Source organism: Callithrix jacchus, chromosome 13 (assembly GCF_049354715.1).
Source record: "Callithrix jacchus isolate 240 chromosome 13, calJac240_pri, whole genome shotgun sequence".
NCBI classification, from domain to species: Eukaryota; Metazoa; Chordata; class Mammalia; order Primates; family Cebidae; genus Callithrix; species Callithrix jacchus.
In genome coordinates, this window is record NC_133514.1 from 45,145,235 (window position 1) to 45,166,822 (window position 21,588).

General features: G+C 39.1%; 1 protein-coding gene across 1 annotated transcript in view; it reads right to left on the reverse strand.

The window, feature by feature from the left end:
- Positions 1–4,736: 4,736 nt before the first annotated feature.
- Positions 4,737–21,588, reverse strand: part of LOC144578859 (tubby-related protein 3-like) — a 39,233-nt gene continuing 22,381 nt past the window's right edge. The window contains exons 3-5 of the mRNA XM_078346904.1: positions 14,505–14,667; positions 12,801–12,935; positions 4,737–5,704 (exon numbers count right to left, since the gene is read on the reverse strand). Coding sequence (XP_078203030.1) covers positions 5,631–5,704; positions 12,801–12,935; positions 14,505–14,667 — 372 coding nt within the window. The 3' untranslated portion in view covers positions 4,737–5,630. The remainder of the gene's footprint in view (positions 5,705–12,800; positions 12,936–14,504; positions 14,668–21,588) is intronic.

Genomic DNA, 21,588 nt, shown 5'->3' on the forward strand with positions numbered 1-21,588 from the left:
GAATAAGAATGTCCATCTGTTTAAAAGAAAAAAAATAGCACTATTTCAAAGGAATTTCCTTTGTTTTAATTTTGGACGGCAAAATTTTGAAAAGTGATTGTATACTTTCAATGTCATTTTAGAATCACGTAGGCTTTTGAATATTAACATCAGGTTGCCCTTCACATCATTTTGAGGACAAAGGGATTGTTGTCTCTATTGTAGACAAAGGGATCTGTTGTCTAAGAAATATATACATTTACCTCTTTCAAGTTTGCCCAACTCTAGAAACTGAAATATTATTTGTATGTAATTCATAAATTAAAGATAAGATCAAACAAAAAAAGCTCAGCTTTGTGACACATGAAATCAGTTACAGAGAAGTAAGAACCACCTGTGTTGCAGGGATGAGTAATGGTTGAGAGATTCTGAACTCTGGAAGATCCCTAAGGGCAGTTAATTTTGTTTAATGTTTAACTTAGCTTTAGCTTTATTCTTGTAACTGCCAGTTACTTTGTGAGGGAAATAAATTGTCAAAGTTGACAGCTATCTGTAAAAGACCAGGAAAACTGTAGAACACTTAGATTACTGCTCTCTCACTGCCTAGTATGTGTGTGTGTGTAATATATATAATATACATACACTTTATAAAGTTCTGAAGCATTTTCTGTTTTAGAAGAATTTTAAATTACAAGTGAAACCAAAATGTTTATTGTATAATACAGTACAAAGAGTAGGCTTTTTCTGCTCCCAAACTCATCATTTGTGCCTGTGTATGCATTGGGAGATAGTCCTTTTGAAGAATTTGCTACCTAGGCTCTAGACTAAATAGCAAAACCCTTAGGGGTTTTAGTGTAATGGAGTAGTCAAAATGTTGAAATTGCTGTACATGTTAGGTTAAAAGATACACTTTTCAAAAAAGCATAGCTTTATAAAGTCTTGGCCATCAAGAATATTCTGGGTAACCTAGTTAGTATGAGACTTTTAGACCAAAATTTTCTGGTGTCAGAAAACCCCTCTGAATGAGAAAGATTTGATACTCTATGCTTGTCTAGTGTACCCATACTACTGATTCACTTCCTTGAGAATCATTACCATTTCCATTTTTAAAAAACAAATACTACTAGATTCTTTCGGGGGGCAGGGGCTGTTATTTTTGTTGTTTTTCTTTTTAAGCTTTTAAGTTCAGGGGTGCATGAGCAGGTTTGTTATATAGGTAAACTTGTGTCATGGGGATTTGCTGTACAGATTGTTCTGTCACCCAGGTATTAAACCTACCACCCATTAGTTATTTTTCCTGATTATTTCCCTCCTCCCACCTCCACTCTTCGGTAGGCCCCAGTGTGTATTGTTCCTCTTTGTGTCCATGTGTTCTCATCATTTAGCTCCCACTTACTAGTAGGAACGTACAGCATTTAGTTTTCTGTTCTGCTGTTAGTACTACCAGATTCTTACATGATTTCTTTTTATTGAGCCCTCAGATTTTATGCTTAAATGTAACTTCGTTAGCTTTGGATTTTAATATTTGAGTTATATATATGGAAGGCAAATGAAATTAACTATTACTTAATTGTAACATTCTTGAGTTTTTTAAAAAAATCCTCTAGTAAAGAAAAAACAATCCTCTGGGTACTAGGATGGCACTGCCTTAGGTTTGTATAGCCCACGGGATCTGATCAGATGAAGATTTCCCCTCCACACTTGTGAATTAGGTGCAAGCCTGATATAGTAGGGGTGTGGATGTGGATTATGAGCTTTTGAGTCAGTCAAACCTGTTTCAAAGTCTACTTAGCTATTGCTTGTTCATTCAGTATGTGTCTGGCTGTTACCTCAGGCAAGTTAATGAATGTGCTTCAGCCTCAGTTTCTTCAACCATAGGCTATGTTTGTTTACCAAGTGCCTGTGTGCTATAAATGTTTAGACAGTAACTATTACTGATAAGTGATAGGCCTTGGGAAAAAGGTGGAGTGAGCCTAAATGGGATTTCTGTTAGGCAAGTATTTATTTCTCTGATTTTAAGTCATACCTGACTCTTTGAAGAAATTTACTTCCAGCCAGGATTAAAGGTAGATTTTAGTGTCTTATATTTACATAATTTGAGATGGGAGCTCAATACTGAGATGCAACTATCATATTCATCCTCTGATGCCAGTGTTGAGAATGAATATATTAGACTGTTAACCTGTAGTACATGGTTACAATGCCTCTTATCACTGTTCTTAAGCTTAATTTTAGAGGTACTAGCTACATGATAATTTACTGATGTTGTGTGTAAACCCTATGTCATAAGAAAAATCCTCTGACTTTAATCTTGACTATTTGAGTGCCAATTGTGTGCTAACCACCGGGAATAAAGAGACTGGTAGAACATAACTTCTCCTTTAAGGTTCCCTGTAAGCAGGATAAAATTGTATCATTAGTATCATTTGGCTCCCGCCCTAAGTTTGTAAACTGTAAGCTTTCTGTAGAAAGCATGTAACTGTTCATCAGACCCATGATCTGCTCCTTGCTACCTTTGATCTTATTTTCTACCTTTCTTTCTTTCCTTCCTGGTTTAGCTTCAGCCACACTGGCCTGCTTGCTATTCCTGGATCTCCCCCAAAACTGTCCTACCCAAGAGCCTTTGCTTGTGCCTTGCACTACTATTTTCTCATGACCTCCTTTACCTTCTTTGGGTTTCTGGTTGAATGTTGTAAGAGAGGAGGTCTCAGGTTGCCCTGTGTAAAATAGAACCCATGCCTACCCCAATTTGCTTCTTTTTCTTTATAACACCACTATGAGACATCTTTTCCAACTAGAATGTAAGTTCCTGGAGAGAATGGACTCTGCTTCCCTTGTTCCCTGCTATATCTCCAGTACCTAAGAACAGAGCCTGATACTTAGGTACTCATAAATATTTGTTAGATGAACAAATATATTTTGAAGAAAACCTCTATGTTAATATAATTTCAAGTTTGATCTTAAAATCTTTAACCATTATAACTGGGGGTAAATTAAACATTTAGTAAGTAATTTAATATTATTAAAGTGTTAATAACATTTCTACCATGTATAAAACCACGTGCAAACTAGCAATTAACAAAATAACCTAGATTTTGTCTACTTTTTAAATCTGAAATTTTCTTTTGGAATACAGTTAGTGTTCCACACAAGTGGATTTATTTGCCACGGAAGTTTAAGCACCTATGCATGATAACAGAATACTAGATTATTTGTAAGTGATAAAGTACACAATATTTTATATGTGTGTAGATAAGATGACTAGTGTGTTGATCCATACTTTTTTGATGTTCATTTAGTAGGCAAAACATGACATACTAAAATGTTTACATAGATACAGATTCCAGAAATTCTAGAAACAGCTATTACTACAGAGTTTTCATGTTGTTAAACAATACTTGCTTCAGACCTTTCTTATTGTAGAAAATCTGCACCTTTACAGACATTAGTTTCTAACCCATGGTGGCTAAATTAAAGATTTACCTTGGTGTTCTTTGGAACACTTCATAGAATAGTCTTTGTGTTATTTATAATTGAACAACTAATATCCTCTAGTCTCAGGAGCCATTTTATTCTACCCTTGAAAATAATGTTCTTAGTGAGTTCTACCGCACTTCATTCTACTTCCCTAGTAGACTGTTAGAGGACTCATTTATTGAGGAATGTTTCACTGTGTATAAATGAATTCCTGATGGATGGAAACTGTTGGTTTTTGTGCTTTACCTTATGTCTGTGGAATGTAACAGGACATGTATCAGGTAAATGCCCAGTACAGGTTTTACTTACCTTGTCTATAACATCTTCTGTTTCAATCTATAAGTAAGATTGTAGCTTGGTATCTGTAATGGTAAAAGCAGTTGGCAATCTAAAGATGTCTTGTCTTTAAATGCTGGGGTTTTTTTGGCATTTTTCTTATGGTCACATGTGGTCACTATTATGCTGCTCCTTGTAGGCTTTGTTATAATAGAATATTAGAGGCTGGTTGTATAGATTGGATTTGGGGAGGGATAGAATATCATTAGTTTGAAACAAATGTGAGCAACTTATGCCATGTATTTTGACAACGTGACTGTAGTTATTAAATTGATTTCCAATACAGTTGAAGTATTATTACTGATGAACGTCCCAGTGTGGTAAATTTATCATCTGAGAGCCATTGCTGGCTCAAATATCTTAATTTGTTACTCTTGTTTTTTGGTAAAGGGTGCATATGGGAAAGACCAGAAAGACCTGGTATCTTGCTGTGTGAATCTACGGATTGCTTAGTAAAGTTTCACTGAAGCTGAAATGTACATACTCAACTGTCGGAACATTTCCTTCTTTAACAGAGAGCCATGTTTGTGTGAGCCTCTTGTCAGTGTAGAACAGATGCTCATATTTAACATAGATTTGATACCTCAAAGGAGGAGAAAATTAAAACTTCCTTTTGTTTGCCTTTTTTCAGGAAGTGAAATTAACATATCAGCTACCACTTATCATTGTGTATGATAGATTTGATTTCCTCCATGATTTGGTGCTCTATTTATATAGAAATAATCTTCAAAAGTATATAGAGATATATGTACAGAAAGTAAGTAATATGTAGGTAATCTAAAGGTATAATCTTACTATAGATTTTGTTTCTCATATTCTGGAAATCATTTTGACTGTGCTCAATAAGAGTGGTCTGAAGCTTTTAACATAAGTTTTGTTTGTTTGTTTTGAGACAGGGTCTTGCTCTGTCACCCACCCTGGAATGCAGTGGCACAATCGGCCCATTCTAACCTTAAACTCCTGGGCTCAAGTAATTCTCCTGCCTTAGCCCCCCAACTATTTGGGACTGCAGGTGAATACTACCATGCCCAGCTGCTTTTAATACTTTTTCCCAAGCAGAATCCTTTCTTGGATTAAAATTCTACATGCTTTCCTAGGAAGCTAATTGAGGGAAGGGGAAAAAAAACATGCATGCCAAGTGTGTAAAATAGAGTAGAACTAGTATTGTTGAAAAAGTTGGGTGGCCTAGGGTCCTACTAACTTGATAGGCCCTGAGGTATCCGTATAGAAGCCCTAGACTCCAAAGCAGAGTTTTCAAACCATCGTAAATACAGATATAAAATACTTCACCTTCTAACTGTAAAAACAGGCAGTATTGCTATAATGTGAGCCTTTTTATTAGGTAGTCTTGCATAGTCATCTTTGACTAATTTCTTTGAATTTATTTATCATATGGAACAATGCTTGGGTAACTAATTAACCAATCCAGTAGAGAGAGAATACAGTATATGTGCTTTTGATACTTATTAAACCATAAAGCCTTGTTTTTAGCTGGACCTCCTGCTTACTTCCTTTATCTAGTTGCAAATTTAAACTCTCACTTTATTACTGAATTTAAAAACTGAACTTAAAGAAAAAACTGAGCTTAAAAGAGATAAATTAGAGATAATTTTTAAAATTATTCTTTGCTTTTCTTATTAACATAATAACATTCTTCTGCTCTTTTTTTCTAACCACAGATGAATCCAAGTCAACTTCCCATGGTTACTGGAGGATTACTTGATGTTGACTGTTCTGAAGATGTCATAAAAATTTTAATTCTGGTTTTAAGAGGTCAATTCTCCACTGATGAACTTGTTGCTGAGGCTGAAAAAAGAAACAGGTGTAAGTTCTTTTCTTTAAGGATGTTGAATATTGGCTCCCACTCTCTTCTGGCTTGTAGGGCTTCTGCCAAGAGATCTGCTGTGAGGACCTAGAAATAGAAATTCCATTTGACCCAGCAATCCCATTATTGGGTATATATCCAAAGGACTATAAATCATTCTACTATAAGGACACATGCACACGAATGTTCATTGCAGCCCTGTCTACAATAGCAAAGACCTGGAACCAACCCAGATGCCCATCAATGATAGACTAGACAAAGAAAACGTGGTACATGTACACCATGGAATACTACACAGCCCTAAAAAATGATGAGTTCGTGTCCTTTGTAGGGACATGGATGAATCTGGAGAACATCATTCTTAGCAAACTGACACAAGAACAGAAAATGAAATGCCACATATTCTCACTCATAGGTGGGTGATGAACAATGAGAACACATGGACACAGGGAGGGGAGCACTACACACTGGGGTCTATTGGGGGGAACAGAGGAGATACAATGGGGGATGGGGAGGGATAATATGGGGAGAAATGCCACATATAGTATGCACCTAAAGCAAAATAAATAAATTAAAATGAAGAAACAGGTGTAGTGCCATTTTAACAGGGATAAGTTAGTCTCTCTTAGTATGGTACTAGATAAAGATATAGGTAGCCAGTTGTTCCAAAGCTACTCAATAACATGGAGACTAATTTCCTGAAGACAACAAATGTAGAGGTGGTAAACTAGCTGATAGCACCAGAAAAATGTCAGAAACATTATAGCTGTCATAGGAAATCTGTTAACCTGGTTATTTTTTGGCAGCATGTTTATAATAACAGCTATGTGGTTTGACTTTATATGTTTTTAATATAAACTATGTAGTAAGTCTCCTGCTTAGTTAGGTGTGATAACAATATATTTAACAACTAATGCTTTACTGATTAAATAGTGTGGTGTTTTCAACCTGAGAAAGCTGATTTAAAAAAAAATAGTGTGGTGTTTGCTCGAGAATGAGACAAAGGTTCCCTGTGCAACTCTTGAGTTAAACTGATGTTTAATTTATAGTGCCTTAATATGACAATATGGATTTCCAATAGAATATAGTGTCAGTGCTTGTAAAACTCACAGACTGTAAAGTCTTTTTTTAGCTTGAACATTCTGAGGAACTAGTGTTTAGGAAGTACTGATGTCATAAATGAGGTTGGTGAGGTGAGGTGGTATGCTAGTGGAAAGTTCCACTATTTATAGAGAAGAAATTAAGAAAGCCTGTGGGATTTAATTTTAACCTGAGTTGGTATAGGTGACCTACTAATTATATTCTTACAATTTCTATTAGAATGTTTTTCTTTTTTTTCCCCACAATCAATGCTTCAAAATAGAATGTTTCAAACATGGAAAAATTTTGCATTTAAGGGTAATAGAGATATACAGTTAATACTGACTTAAAGGTTTGAGCCTAGTTTCAAGTGATTTTATGTCATAACAATTTAATATTTAAAAAGAGGTTCAGTTGAGTCTTAAATCTATTACCTGAAAATATTCTTCTTGCATATCCAAGCACATGGCAGTTATGATTAGATAATTTAGTCTTTAAGTGACAAATTATATGGTGAAAAGCTAGATTCATATCTAAGTCACTAGTCTACACATGCTTTAGCTAATTTTTATTCTTTAAGTTGACATGGCACATACTGGATTGCACATGTTTAGAGGAGCCAGATTTTTGCCTCTATTTATTAAAATTAAGTATCTTCTCCCTAAGGGGAGTGTTCATAATAACTATATGTATTTGATAGCCAAAATAACAGAATAATGCTTTTTCTCTGGCTGCTGTTAATGTTTAAATCATTGGTAAAAGACACTTGGGCCACACATGGTGGCATGTGACTGTAGTCCCAACTTCTCGGGAGGGTGAGGCAAGAGGATCTCTTGAGCCCAGGAGGTCAGGGCTGCAGTAAGCCATGTTCCTACCACTGCACTACAGCTTGGGCAGCATAAGAACCTCTCTTTAAAATAAAAATAAAATTAAAAATAGAAGGCATGGTCATCAGGACTATCAAAACAAGCTATACTATAGCAAAACTGCTCCTTGATGGAGTGTATATATGACAGCTACAACTATTAAATCCAGAGCTTCTAAAGCTACCAAATTTTATTGCCAGTATGTATTTAGAGTTTGGCTGTAGGTAATGCTGTATGTTAATTGTGTTAAGAGCTGAAAGAACTCTCAGATAATCTGGCCTATGTGATATCACATCCCCATCCTATCCATAAACAAAATGTTCTAAAGTCTAGATATTTTGTGTGTTAGAAAGAAAGGACACTGTGAATCTCTAAACCTTTATTCAGATATAAGCAGGTAGTTATATCATATAGCAGATAAATCTGGGAGAGTGAAAATAGTCTTATATGCCTTATTTTTATTCTTGGGCAATTCAATTATCTTTTGAGTCTGAATTTCCCAATTTGTAATAGGATCATTGAGTATTAAAATTAATGTAAAGCCAGGCACAGTGGTGTGCACCTGTAGTGCCAGCTACTCAGGAGGCTGCGGTACTAAGATTACTTGAGCCCAAGGCTGTAGTGCACAATGACTGTGACTGTGAACAGCCACTGCACTTCAGCCTAGGAAATGTAGTGATAATCAAGGGGAAGAAAAAAATGTATGTGAAAGCACATTATAGACCATAATGTATTTACATAGTCTGCATGTCAAGAGTACATAATACAGTATGTGTGTGGAAGGTTTTTTCCCTTTTTCCAAGATTGAAACTACTTCTTCCTTGGCTAGAGGCCAGAATACATGAGGGCTCTGAAGAGCCTGCTACTCACAATGCCTTAGCAAAAATCTATGTAGACAGTAATAGCAGCCCAGAGAGATTTCTTCGTGAAATCTCTACTATGACAGTCACATTGTTGGAAAGTATTGTGAGAAGAGAGATCCACATCTGGCCTGTATTGCTTATGAATGTGGTCAATGTGATTTGGAACTTATTGATGTGAGTACTGCTGACTGAACATGTAAAAAGAAGGCTGCATTTTAAAAAACCTAATATATGGGAGTTTCAGGGTGATTTTAGGTAATATGGGACATTTGGGGATAGTGGGTACTTTCTTAAAACTTTATTTGGAAATTGTGAATCTGAAAGTGCCCAAATAGTGGATTAAAGTCTACGTACCCGGGAGGCTGAGGCGGGTGGATCACGAGGTCAAGAGATCAAGACCATCCTGGTCGACAAGGTGAAACCCCGTCTCTACTAAAAATACAAAAAATTAGCTGGGCATGGTGGCGTGTGCCTGCAGTCCCAGCTACTTGGGAGGCTGAGGCAGGAGAATTGCCTGAACCCAGGAGGCAGAGGTTGCAGTGAGCCAAGATTTGCGCCATTGCACTCCAGCCTGGGTAACAAGAGCAAAACTCCGTCTCAAAAAAATAAAAAGTCTACATACCCATTATTTTGATTGACCTGTTAATGTTTTAACCCCACTAGTTTTATCATTTGTGTTCTCACACTTACACACAGGCACACATACACCATTCATACATGTGTATACACACACATAGAATTTTTTAACCATGTGTGAATAAGTTGAAGGCATCATGGCCTTATACCCCTTCAGAGTGTATGGTGTAAGAATAATGATATTATCTTTCATTAACCACATTAAAGATACCAGCTTCAGTCAGTTTGACATTGATAGGATACCTTTAAAAATCTGTTAAATTCTAGTTTTGTCAATTAACCAATGATGCCCTTTGTAGCAGTTTTTTCCCCTCTAGACTGATGTCATATAAACATATGGCATGCAGTTTTCACGTTCTTTAGTCTCCTTTACTCTGGAATGGTTCTTCAGTCTTTTGTTTTTTTTTGACTCTGGTATCTTTGTAAACAATCATTGCTTTTTCTATTTGTAACTATTTTATCTAGGAAAAATTTAAGGCAATATCAAATTAACCATTTTAAAGTGTACAATTCAGAGTCATTCAGTACATTCACAATGTTATATAATCACCTTTATCTAGTTCCCAGTTTTCATCACTTCCAAAGGAAACCCTGTGTTCATTAAACAATTTCTCCACATACCCCCTCTTCCCAGCCCCTGGCAACCACCAGATTATACTCTGTCTCTGTGGATTTACCTGTTCTCTATATTTCATTTAAATGTAAAGTCTCTTTAAAAAATAGAATGTGTCAACCAGGCACGGTGGCTCACTCCTGTAATTCCAGAGCTTTGGGAGGCTGAGGTGGGCAGATCATGAAGTCAAGAGATCGAGACCATCCTTGCTAACATGGTGAAACCCTGTCTCTACTAAAAATAGAAAAATCACACAAGCATCGTGGTGCACACCTATAAGATCCCAGCTGTGGCCAGGTGTGGTGGCTCACACCTGTAATCCCAGCACTTGGGAAGACCAAGGCGGGTGGATCACCTGAGGTCAGGAGTTGAAGACCAGCCTTGCCAACATGGTGAGACACCATCTCTATTAAGAATGTAAAAAAATTAGCCAGGTGTGGTGGTGGGTACCTGTAATCCCAGCTACTCTCAAGGCTGAGGCAGGAGAACTACTTGAACCCAGGAGGCAGAGATTGCAATGAGCTGAGTTTGTGCCACTATACTCCAGCCCAGGTGGCAGTGTGGGACTCCATCTCAAAAAACAGAAAGTCCCTCACAGGTTCTTACTCTTTATTTTTTAAAATTATTATTTATTTATTTATTTTAAAAAGGATCTTACTCTACACATTGCCTAGAGTGCAGCAGCACAATCTTGGCTCACTGCAGCCTCAAACTCCCAGGCTCAAGGAATACTCCCACCTCAGCCTCCCAAAGTGCTGTTGTTACAGGCATGGGCCACTCTGTCTGACCCAATTTTTTCTTTTAATTTTTAGAGATATGGTTTAATTCTGTCACCCAGGTGGGAGTGATGTGGCATGGTCATAGCTCACTGCATCCTCAATAACCCGGGCTCAAGCAATCCTCCTACCACAACCTCTCAAGTAGCTGGGACTAGCAGCATGTACTACCATGCCCAGCTATTTACAAAATTTCTTTTTTGGTAGACACTGGGTCTTGCTATGTTGCCCTGGCTGGTCAACACCTAACTTCAAGCAGGCCTCCCAACTTGGCCTCTTAAGTGCTGGGATTACAGGTGTAAGCCACTGTGCCCAGCCTTCTATTATTCCTTAAAGTCCCAATTCCTTTTGTGGTCTATCAGGTCCCATATAATTAGAGCCCACTTCCCTCTCCTAGCTAATCTCTCTACATCCCCCTTCTTTCCCTATGACCACATACCCTGAGCTGCTGCCATTCTGAACTGGCCAGCACCTCTTCCCATGTCAGGCACTAGCTCAGATATCACTTTCTCTGGAAAAGTTCCCAAACCTCCAAGTGAGGTTTTCAGGCTCTCTCAGCACCTAGATTTTCTAGCTCTAGCCTATTTAAGTGCATGAAGCTTCATGAAGGCAGGAACCATGTTTACTCTTGTATCCTAAGTACCTAGAATAATGCCTGAGATATGGTATGTACTCAAAACATATTTTCTTTCTTTACTTTTTTTTTTTGGTTGAGACAGGATCTGTCACCCAGGCTGGAGTGCATTGGTGTCATCTCAAGCTTACTGCAACCTCTGCTTCCCAGGCTTAATCGATCCTTCTGCCTCAGCCCCTCAAGCAGGTGTGCACCACTGCACCTGGCCAAGTTTTTGTTTCTTCCTGCATTTTCTGTAGAGATGTTTCTCCATGTTTCCCAGGCTGGTCTTGAGCCCCTGCACTCAAGTGATCTGCCTGCTTCAGCCTCCCAAAGTGTTAGGATTACAGGAATAAGCCATCATGCCTGGCCTCAAAACATACGCCTTTTTTTTTTTTTTTTTTTGAGAAGTTTCACTCTTGTTGCCCGGCCTGGAGTGCAATGGTGCAATCTTGGCTCACTGCCGCCTCCACCTCCTGGGTTCAAGTGATTCTCCTGCCTCAGCCTCCCAAGTAGCTGGGATTACAGGTACTCCCCACCACAAGTGACTAATCTTTTTCTATTTTTAGGAGAGATGGGGTTTCATCATGTTGGCCAGATTGGTCTTGAACTCCTGACCTTCAGGTGATCCACTCACCTCGGCCTCTCAAAGTGTTGGGATTACAGGCATGAACCACTACACCCGGCCAAAAAATAATTTCAAAATAAGTGAACATATGAATTTGTTTAAACATTCATCTATTCTACCATTCCATGGTAAGCTCTCCTGATTTATATATCCCATGACCTAGCAATGTTTGCCTAATGCAAAGTAGGTACCAAATGGGTGTTTATTCATTATTGGGCTTCAGTTTTCTCATTATAAAATTATTTTTCTAAAAAAGAAAAATTATTTTTCTAAAAAGGAAAGAAGACTACAAGGGAATCTTTGAAATGTATGGGAATATTTACGGAAATGAGAGCTCCAACTAGCAGAAAGGCTGTCAATCATCACAAACTGGGGCCGGGCGCGGTGGCTCATGCCTGTAATCCCAGCACTTTGGGAGGCCGAGGCAGGTGGATCACGAGGTCAAGAGATTGAGACCATCCAGGTCAACATGGTGAAACCCCATCTCTACTAAAAATACAAAAAATTAGCTGGGCATGGTGGCATGTGCCTGTAATCCCAGCTACTCAGGAGGCTGAGGCAGGAGAATTGCCTGAGCCCAGGAGACAGAGGTTGCGGTGAGCCGAGATTGTGCCATTGCACTCCAGCCTGGGTAACAAGAGCGAAACTCCATCTCAAAAAAAAAAAATCATCACAAACTACGAAATGGAGGCAGAGTAGAGGGGGTTGAATGACAACTCTGTCAGAAGAGGGTGGGAAATAAAAGTAGTTAAAAGGAGAGAAACAGTCATCTATGGTAGCTAATATTTTATATTCAATTACCTTATTTTTCTCAGGCAATAGTATAAATACTACCGTTGCTGAAAATGACTAATATTCAGATGTAAAAGGAAAGAAAAGCACACTGCCATGTGTGTTCCTACGCAACTGTCTTGCATGCTCTGCTCATGTACCCCAAAACCTAAAATCCAATAAAAAATTAAAAAAAAAAAGATGCTTAATACTGTCACCTCTGTGAGGCCCTAAACCATGAGAAATTTTGATTCATGTAGATTGTTAGCTACAGTGAAAGAAAAGGTTACAAATGAGTAAAAAGAAAAATTGCCTTAAAATCATTACCAGTCCTCACCATGCTTTTGGAGACTCTCCTTAAGTTCTGGCTTGGAAGCCATGGTGTTTTCTGTATCCTCTTCCAAAACAGGGGAGCTTACAGATGGATCAGAAACTCCATGTGGTTTCAGGACAGCAGCTGGACCATCAATACCTAGGGGTCAAAATAAAATAAATTTTTTTTTTTGAGACGGAGTTTCACTCTTGTTACCCAGGCTGGAGTGCAATGGCGCATTCTCGGCTCACTGCAACCTCCGCCTCCTGGGTTCAGTCAATTCTCCTGCCTCAGCCTCCCAGGTAGCTGGGATTACAGGCATGCGCCACCATGCCCAGCTAAGTTTTGTATTTTTAGTAGAGACGGGGTTTCACCATGTTAACCAGGATGGTCTCGATCTGTTGACCTCGTGATTCACCCACCTCAGCCTCCCAAAGTTCTGGGATTACAAAAATAAATTTTAAAAAAGGAGCAAAGTATTATTCACTATTTAGTTGGGTAGATTTGGCATATGTGATCAGAATTGAGAAGTACTAAATCATTTTATTTCCCCTCCTTTCTTAACATCCATAAGAACATTTCATAAGAGAGTAGGTCAGAACTGGTGTTCTTTTTTTCTGAGACAGGATCTTACTCTGTCACCTAGGCTGGAAAGCAGTGGTGTAATCACAGCTCACTGTAGCCTTGACTTCCTGGGCTCAAGCAATCCTCCCACTTCAGCCCCCTAAGTAGCTGGGACTACAGGTGTGTGCTACTACACCTGGCTAATTGTTAAGTTTTCTGTAGAAATGGAGTCCTGTTATGTTGCACAGCCTGGTCTCAAGCACCTGGCCTCAAGTGATCTGCCTGCCTTGGCCTCCCAAAGTGCTGGGATCACACGCATAAGCCACCACGCCTAGCCTGGTGTCCATTCCATTAACATGCTCTGTTACTAAGGTAATATGTACCTGAGGCTATACTTCAGAAACTTAAGAATAAGACCAAGAAAACAAAGTAGTATTCCATAGTACAGATCCTGTCCAAGGCAATAGCTCAGGTGGCTTGATTTAAAGGCTCTTATAATCTTATTCTTCCTCTGCCTCTTCACCATCTCAGATGGTCCTTTGAACCATCTATTGGAAAAACGAAGTCTCTCTACCTATTCCTGGTTTCATGATTCACCTCTGCCATGATTTAACAATCAAAAGTTCCTCAAATAGGTCATTCTAAACTCATTCATCTGGCATCTAGAAAACAATTCTGGTTGGGCGCAGTGTCTCACGCCTGTAATCCCAGCACTTTGGAAGCCCAAGATGGGTGGATCATCTGAAGTCAGGAGTTCAAGACCAGCCTCGCCAACCTGGTGAGACCCCATCTCTACTAAGAATATAAAAAAATTAGCCAGGTGTGGTGGCGCGCACCTGTAATCCCAGCTATTCAGGAGTTTGAGGCAGGAAAATCACTTGAAACTGGGAGAAGTAGGCTACAGTGGGCCAAGATCATGCCACTGTACTCCAGCATGTGACAGAAGCAAAACTCTGTCTCAAATAAAAGAAAAAAGAAAACAGTTCTATAATGGACACACTGATAAGGCATCTTCCACTTCTTACATCATTTATTTTATTCTCTTCAAAGACCCCAAATGTGATTATAAAGATTTAAGAAAGTACCCAGTATTGGTACTAATATTATCCCTTAGGTTTGTGAAAATCGTACCCCAGCAGAAAGTGATGCTGCCTAAATACACACCATGTGAGATGACATTGCTGTCATGATGTTTCAGCAAGGCAATCTGCTTTTTTTTGGCCATTGGCTTTGCCAGACATAGCATATTGGGTTGCCAGTCTGGATTGGGTTGAATCATAAACGGCTCAAGGTGCTTTTTCCTTTGCCTCTTTTCAAGTAGTAGCCTCTGGGAAGAAAGTAATATGACAGACAGCCAGGAAACTTTTGACAAGACTTAGCCACTTCCAACATTTACAGTTTGTTTTTCACTGACCCTCATAAAGTATCTTGTAAATTATTTTTTCCTCACTTAAGAAATGGGAAAACTGAGAAACAGAGAGGAGTAAGGATTCAATACTTTCATTTAATAAACACTTTTGAATACCTAACACCTATAAAGATCTATTTAAAATTGTACAATGCATTTTTTTCTTTTCCTCTTTTTTTTAAAATTTTTTATTGGATTATAGGTTTTGGGGTACATGAGCAGAGCATGCAAGACAGTTGCGTAGGTACACACATGGCAGTGTGCTTTGCTTTTCTTCTCCCCTTCACCCACATTTGGCATTTCTCCCCAGGCTATCCCTCCCCACCTCCCCCTCCCACTGGCCCTCCCCTTTTCCCCCCAATAGACCCCACTGTTTAGTACTCCCCTTTCTGTGTCCATGTGTTCTCATTTTTCATCACCCACCTATGAGTGAGAATATGCGGTGTTTCATTTTCTGTTCTTGTGTCAGTTTGCTGAGGATGATGTTCTCCAGATTCATCCATGTCCCTACAAACGACACAAACTCATCATTTCTGATTGCTGCATAATATTCCATGGTGTATATGTGCCACACTTTTCCAATCCAGTCTATTATCAATGGGCATTTGGGTTGATTCCAGGTCTTTGCTATTGTAAACAGTGCTGCAATGAACATTCGTGTACATGTGTCCTTATAGTAGAACGATTTATAGTCTTTTGGATATATACCCAGTAATGAAATTGCTGGGTCAAATGGAATTTCTATTTCTAAGGCCTTGAGGAATCGCCACACTGTCTTCCACAATGGTTGAACTAATTTACACTCCCACCAACAGTGTAAAAGTGTTCCTTTTTCTCCACATCCTCTCCAGCATCTGCTGTCTCCAGATTTTTTAATGATCGCCATTCTAACTGGCGTGAGATGGTATCTCAATGTGGTTTTGATTTGCATCTCTCTGATGACCAGTGACGATGAGCATTTTTTCATATGATTGTTGGCCTCATATATGTCTTCTTTTGTAAAGTATCTGTTCATATCATTTTCCCACTTTTGAATGGGCTTGTTTGTTTTTTTCCTGTAAATCTGTTTGAGTTCTTTGTAAATTCTGGATATCAGCCCTTTGTCAGATGGGTAGAATGCAAAAATTTTTTCCCATTCTGTTGGTTGCCGATCCACTCTAGTGACTGTTTCTTTTGCCGTGCAGAAGCTGTGGAGTTTGATTAGGTCCCATTTGTCTATTTTGGCTTTTGTTGCCAATGCTTTTGGTGTTTTGTTCATGAAGTCCTTGCCTACTCCTATGTCCTGGATGGTTTTGCCTAGATTTCCTTCTAGGGTTTTTATGGTGCCAGGTCTTATGTTTAAGTCTTTAATCCATCTGGAGTTAATTTTAGTGTAAGGTGTGAGGAAGGGGTCCAGGTTCTGCTTTCTGCACATGGCTAGCCAGTTTTCCCAACACCATTTCTTAAACATGAAATCCTTTCCCCATTGCTTGTTTTTGTCGGGCTTATCAAAGATTGTATAGTTGTATGTATGTTGTGTTGCCTCCGGTGCCTCTGTTTTGTTCCATTGGTCTATATCTCTGTTTTGGTACCCGTACCATGCTGTTTTGATTACTGTAGCCTTGTAGTATAGTTTGAAATCCGGTAGTGTGATGCCCCCCGCTGTGTTCTTTTTGCTTAGAATTGATTTGGCTATGCGGGCTCTCTTTTGGTTCCATATGAAGTTCATGGTGGTTTTTTCCAGTTCTGTGAAGAAAGTCAATGGTAGCTTGATGGGGATAGCGTTGATTCTGTAAATTACTTTGGGCAGTATAGCCATTTTGACGATGTTAATTCTTCCTAACCATGAACATGGAATGTTTCTCCATTGTTTGTGTCCTCTCTGATTTCGTTGAGCAGTGGTTTGTAGTTCTCCTTGAAGAGGTCTCTTACGTTCCTTGTGAGTTGTATTCCAAGGTATTTTATTCTTTTTGTAGCAATTGTGAATGGCAGTTCGCTCTTGATTTGGCTTTCTGTAAGTCTGTTATTGGTGTAGACGAATGCTTGTGGTTTTTGCACATTGATTTTATATCCTGAGACTTTGCTGAAGTTGCTTATCAGTTTCAGGAGTTTTTGGGCTGAGGCAATGGGGTCTTCTAGGTATACTATCATGTCGTCTGCAAATAGAGACAATTTGGCTTCCACCTTTCCTATTTGAATACGCTTTATTTCTTTTTCTTGCCTGATTGCTCTGGCTAGAACTGCCAGTACTATATTGAATAGGAGTGGTGAGAGAGGGCATCCTTGTCTAGTGCCAGATTTTAAAGGGAATGCTTCCAGTTTTTGCCCATTCAGTATGATATTGGCTGTTGGTTTGTCATAAATAGCTTTTATTACTTTGAGATACGTTCCATCGATACCGAGTTTATTGAGGGTTTTTAGCATAAAGGGCTGTTGAATTTTGTCAAATGCCTTCTCTGCATCAATTGAGATAATCATGTGGTTTTTGTTTTTGGTTCTGTTTATGTGGTGAATTACGTTGATAGACTTGCGTATGTTGAACCAGCCTTGCATCCCTGGGATGAATCCTACTTGATCATGATGAATAAGTTTTTTGATTTGCTGTTGCAATCGGCTTGCCAATATTTTATTGAAGATTTTTGCATCTATGTTCATCATGGATATTGGCCTGAAGTTTTCTTTTCTCGTTGGGTCTCTGCCAGGTTTTGGTATCAGGATGATGTTGGTCTCATAAAATGATTTGGGAAAGATTCCCTCTTTTTGGATTGTTTGAAATAGTTTTAGAAGGCATGGTACCAGCTCCTCCTTGTGTGTCTGGTAGAATTCGGCTGTGAACCCGTCTGGACCTGGGCTTTTTTTGTGTGGTAGGCTCTTAATTGCTGCCTTGACTTCTGACCTTGTTATTGGTCTATTCATAGTTTCAGCTTCCTCCTGGTTTAGGCTTGGGAGGACACAGGAGTCCAGGAATTTATCCATTTCTTCCAGGTTTACTAGTTCATGCGCATAGAGTTGTTTGTAATATTCTCTGATGATGGTTTGAATTTCTGTGGAATCTGTGGTGATTTCCCCTTTATCATTTTTTATTGCATCTATTTGGTTGTTCTCTCTTTTCTTTTTAATCAATCTGGCTAGTGCTCTGTCTATTTTGTTGATCTTTGAAAAAACCAGCTCTTGGATTTATTGATTTTTTTTTTATTGGATTATAGGTTTTGGGGTACATGAGCAGAGCATGCAAGACAGTTGCGTAGGTACACACATGGCAGTGTGCTTTCTTTTCTTCTCCCCTTCACCCACATTTGGCTTTTCTCCCCAGGCTATCCCTCCCCACCTCTCCCTCCCACTGGCCCTCCCCTTTTCCTCCCAATAGACCCCAGTGTTTAGTACTCCCCTTTCTGTGTCCATGTGTTCTCATTTTTCATCACCCGCCTATGAGTGAGAATATGCGGTGTTTCATTTTCTGTTCTTGTGTTAGTTTGCTGAGGATGATGTTCTCCAGATTCATCCATGTCCCTACAAACGACACAAACTCATCATTTCTGATTGCTGCATAATATTCCATGGTGTATTTGTGCCACATTTTTCCAATCCAGTCTATTATCAATGGGCATTTAGGTTGATTCCAGGTCTTTGCTATTGTAAACAGTGCTGCAATGAACATCAACTATACAATCTTTGATAAACCTGACAAAAACAAGCAATGGGGAAAGGATTCCATGTTTAACAAATGGTGTTGGGAAAACTGGCTAGCCATGTGCAGAAAGCAGAAACTGGACCCCTTCCTGACACCTTACACTAAAATTAACTCCGGATGGATTAAAGACTTAAACATAAGACCTGGCACCATAAAAACCCTAGAAGAAAATCTAGGCAAAAAATCCAGCACATAGGAGTAGGCAAGGACTTCATGAACAAAACACCAAAAGCATTGGCAACAAAAGCCAAAATAGACAAATGGGACCTAATCAAACTCCACAGCTTCTGCACGGCAAAAGAAACAGTCACTAGAGTGGATCGGCAACCAACAGAATGGGAAAAAATTTTTGCAGTTTACCCATCTGACAAAGGGCTGATATCCAGAATTTACAAAGAACTCAAACAGATTTACAGGAAAAAAACAAACAAGCCCATTCAAAAGTGGGCAAAGGATATGAACAGATACTTTACGAAAGAAGACATATATGAGGCCAACAATCATATGAAAAAATGCTCATCGTCACTGATCATCAGAGAGATGCAAATCAAAACCACATTGAGATACCATCTCACGCCAGTTAGAATGGCGATCATTAAAAAATCTGGAGACAACAGATGCTGGAGAGGATGTGGAGAAAAAGGATTTATTGATTTTTTGAAGGGTTTTTCGTGTCTCAATCTCCTTCAGCTCAGCTCTGATCTTAGTTATTTCTTGTCTTCTGCTGACTTTTGAGTTTTTTTGATCTTGCTCCTCTAGCTCTTTCAATTTTGATGATAGGGTGTCAATTTTGGATCTCTCCATTCTCCTCATATGGGCACTTATTGCTATATACTTTCCTCTAGAGACTGCTTTAAATGTGTCCCAGAGGTTCTGGCATGTTGTGTCTTCGTTCTCATTGGTTTCGAAGAACTTCTTTATTTCTGCCTTCATTTCGTTGTTTACCCAGTCAACATTCAAGAGCCAGTTGTTCAGTTTCCATGAAGCTGTGCGGTTCTGGGTCTGTTTCTGAATTCTGAGTTCTAACTTGATTGCACTATGGTCTGAGAGGCTGTTTGTTATGATTTCCATTGTTTTGCATTTGTTGAGAAGTGCTTTACTTCCAATTATGTGGTCAATTTTAGAGTAGGTGTGATGTGGTGCTGAGAAGAATGTGTATTCTGTGGATTTGGGGTGGAGAGTTCTGTAAATGTCTATCAGGTTTTCTTGCTCCAGGTGTGAGTTCAAGCCCCGGATATCCTTGTTGATTTTCTGTCTGGTTGATCTGTCTAGTATTGACAGTGGAGTGTTAAAGTCTCCCACTATTATTGTGTGGGAGTCTAAGTCCTTTCGTAAGTCATTAAGAACTTGCCTTATGTATCTGGGTGCTCCTGTGTTGGGTCCATATATGTTAAGGATCGTTAGCTCTTCTTGTTGTATTGATCCTTTTACCATTATATAATGGCCTCTTTGTCTCTTTTGATCTTCGTTGCTTTAATGTCTATTTTATCAGAGATGAGAATTGCAACTCCTGCTTTTTGCTTTGCATTTGCTTAGTAAATCTTCCTCCATCCCTTTATTTTGAGCCTTTGTGTATCCTTGCATGTGAGATGGGTTTCCTGGGTACAGCACACTGATGGGTTTTGGATTTTTATCCAATTTGCCGCTGGTCGTTTGCGTAGTTACTGACTTTTCGATTGGGTCTCTGAGTGGACACCCGGAATGTTGATGATGAAGTATTTCTGTTGCTTGGTTTTCCTTCTACCAGTTTACATTTACATCTACCCATTTACATTTAGGGTTAATATTGTTATGTGTGAATTTGATACTGCCATTTTGATGCTAAGTAGCTGTTTTGCCTGTTAGTTTTTGTAGATTCTTCATTATGTTGAAGCTCTTTAGCATTCAGTGTGATTTTGGAATGGCAGGTACTGGTTGATCCTTTCTATGTGTAGTGCCTCTTTTAGATGCTCTTGTAAAGCAGGCCTGGTGGTGACAAAATCTCAGAGTACTTGCTTGTTCGCAAAGGATTTTATTTTTCCTTCACTTCTGAAGCTCAGTTTGGCTGGATATGAAATTCTGGGTTGAAAGTTCTTTTCTTTAAGAATGTTGAATATTGGCCCCCACTCTCTTCTGGCTTGTAGTGTTTCTGCCGAGAGATCTGCTGTGAGTCTGATGGGCTTCCCTTTTTGGGTGACCCGACCTTTCTCTCTGGCTGCCCTTAGTAATCTCTCCTTTATTTCAACCCTGTTGAATCTGACGATTATGTGCCTTGGGGTTGCTCTTCTTGCGGAATATCTTTGTGGTGTTCTCTGTATTTCCTGCAATTGAGTGTTGGCCTGTCTTGCTAGGTGGGCGAGATTTTCCTGGATGATGTCCTGAAGAGTATTTTCCAGCTGGGATTCATTGTCTTCGTCCCCTTCGGGTACACCTATCAAACTTAGGTTAGGTCTTTTCACATAGTCCCACATTTCTTGGAGACTTTGTTCATTCCTTTTTGCGTTTTTTTTCTCTGATCTTGGTTTCTCATTTTATTTCATTGAGTTGGTCTTCGACTTCAGATATTCTTTCTTCTGCTTGGTCAATTCGGCTATTGAAACTTGTGTTTGCTTCGCGAAGTTCTCGTATTGTGTTTTTCAGCTCCTTTAATTCATTCATATTCCTCTCTAAAGTATCCATTCTTGTTATCAATTCCTCGAATCTTTTTTTAAAGTTCTTAGTTTCTTTGCATTGATTTAATACATGATCTTTTAGCTCACAAAAGTTTCTCATTATCCATCTTCTGAAGTCTAATTCTGTCATTTCGTCACAGTCATTCCCCGTCCAGCTTTGTTCCCTTCCTGGTGAGGAGTTTTGGTCCTTTCTAGGAGGTGAGGTGTTCTGGTTTCAGGTGTTTTCCTCCTTTTTGCGCTGGTTTCTTCCCATCTTTGTGGATTTGTCCGCTGGTCGTTTGCGTAGTTGCTGACTTTTCGATTGGGTCTCTGAGTGGACACCTGGAATGTTGATGATGAAGTATTTCTGTTGCTTGGTTTTCCTTCTACCAGTCTAGCCCCTTCGCTGTATGACTGCTGAGGTTCGCTCTAGACCCTGCTTGTCTGGGGTGCACCTCTAGCAGCTGTGGCACAGCGAGGGATGCTACCAGTTTCTTTTTCTGCTATCTTTGTCCCAGGATGATGGCTGCCTAATGTCAG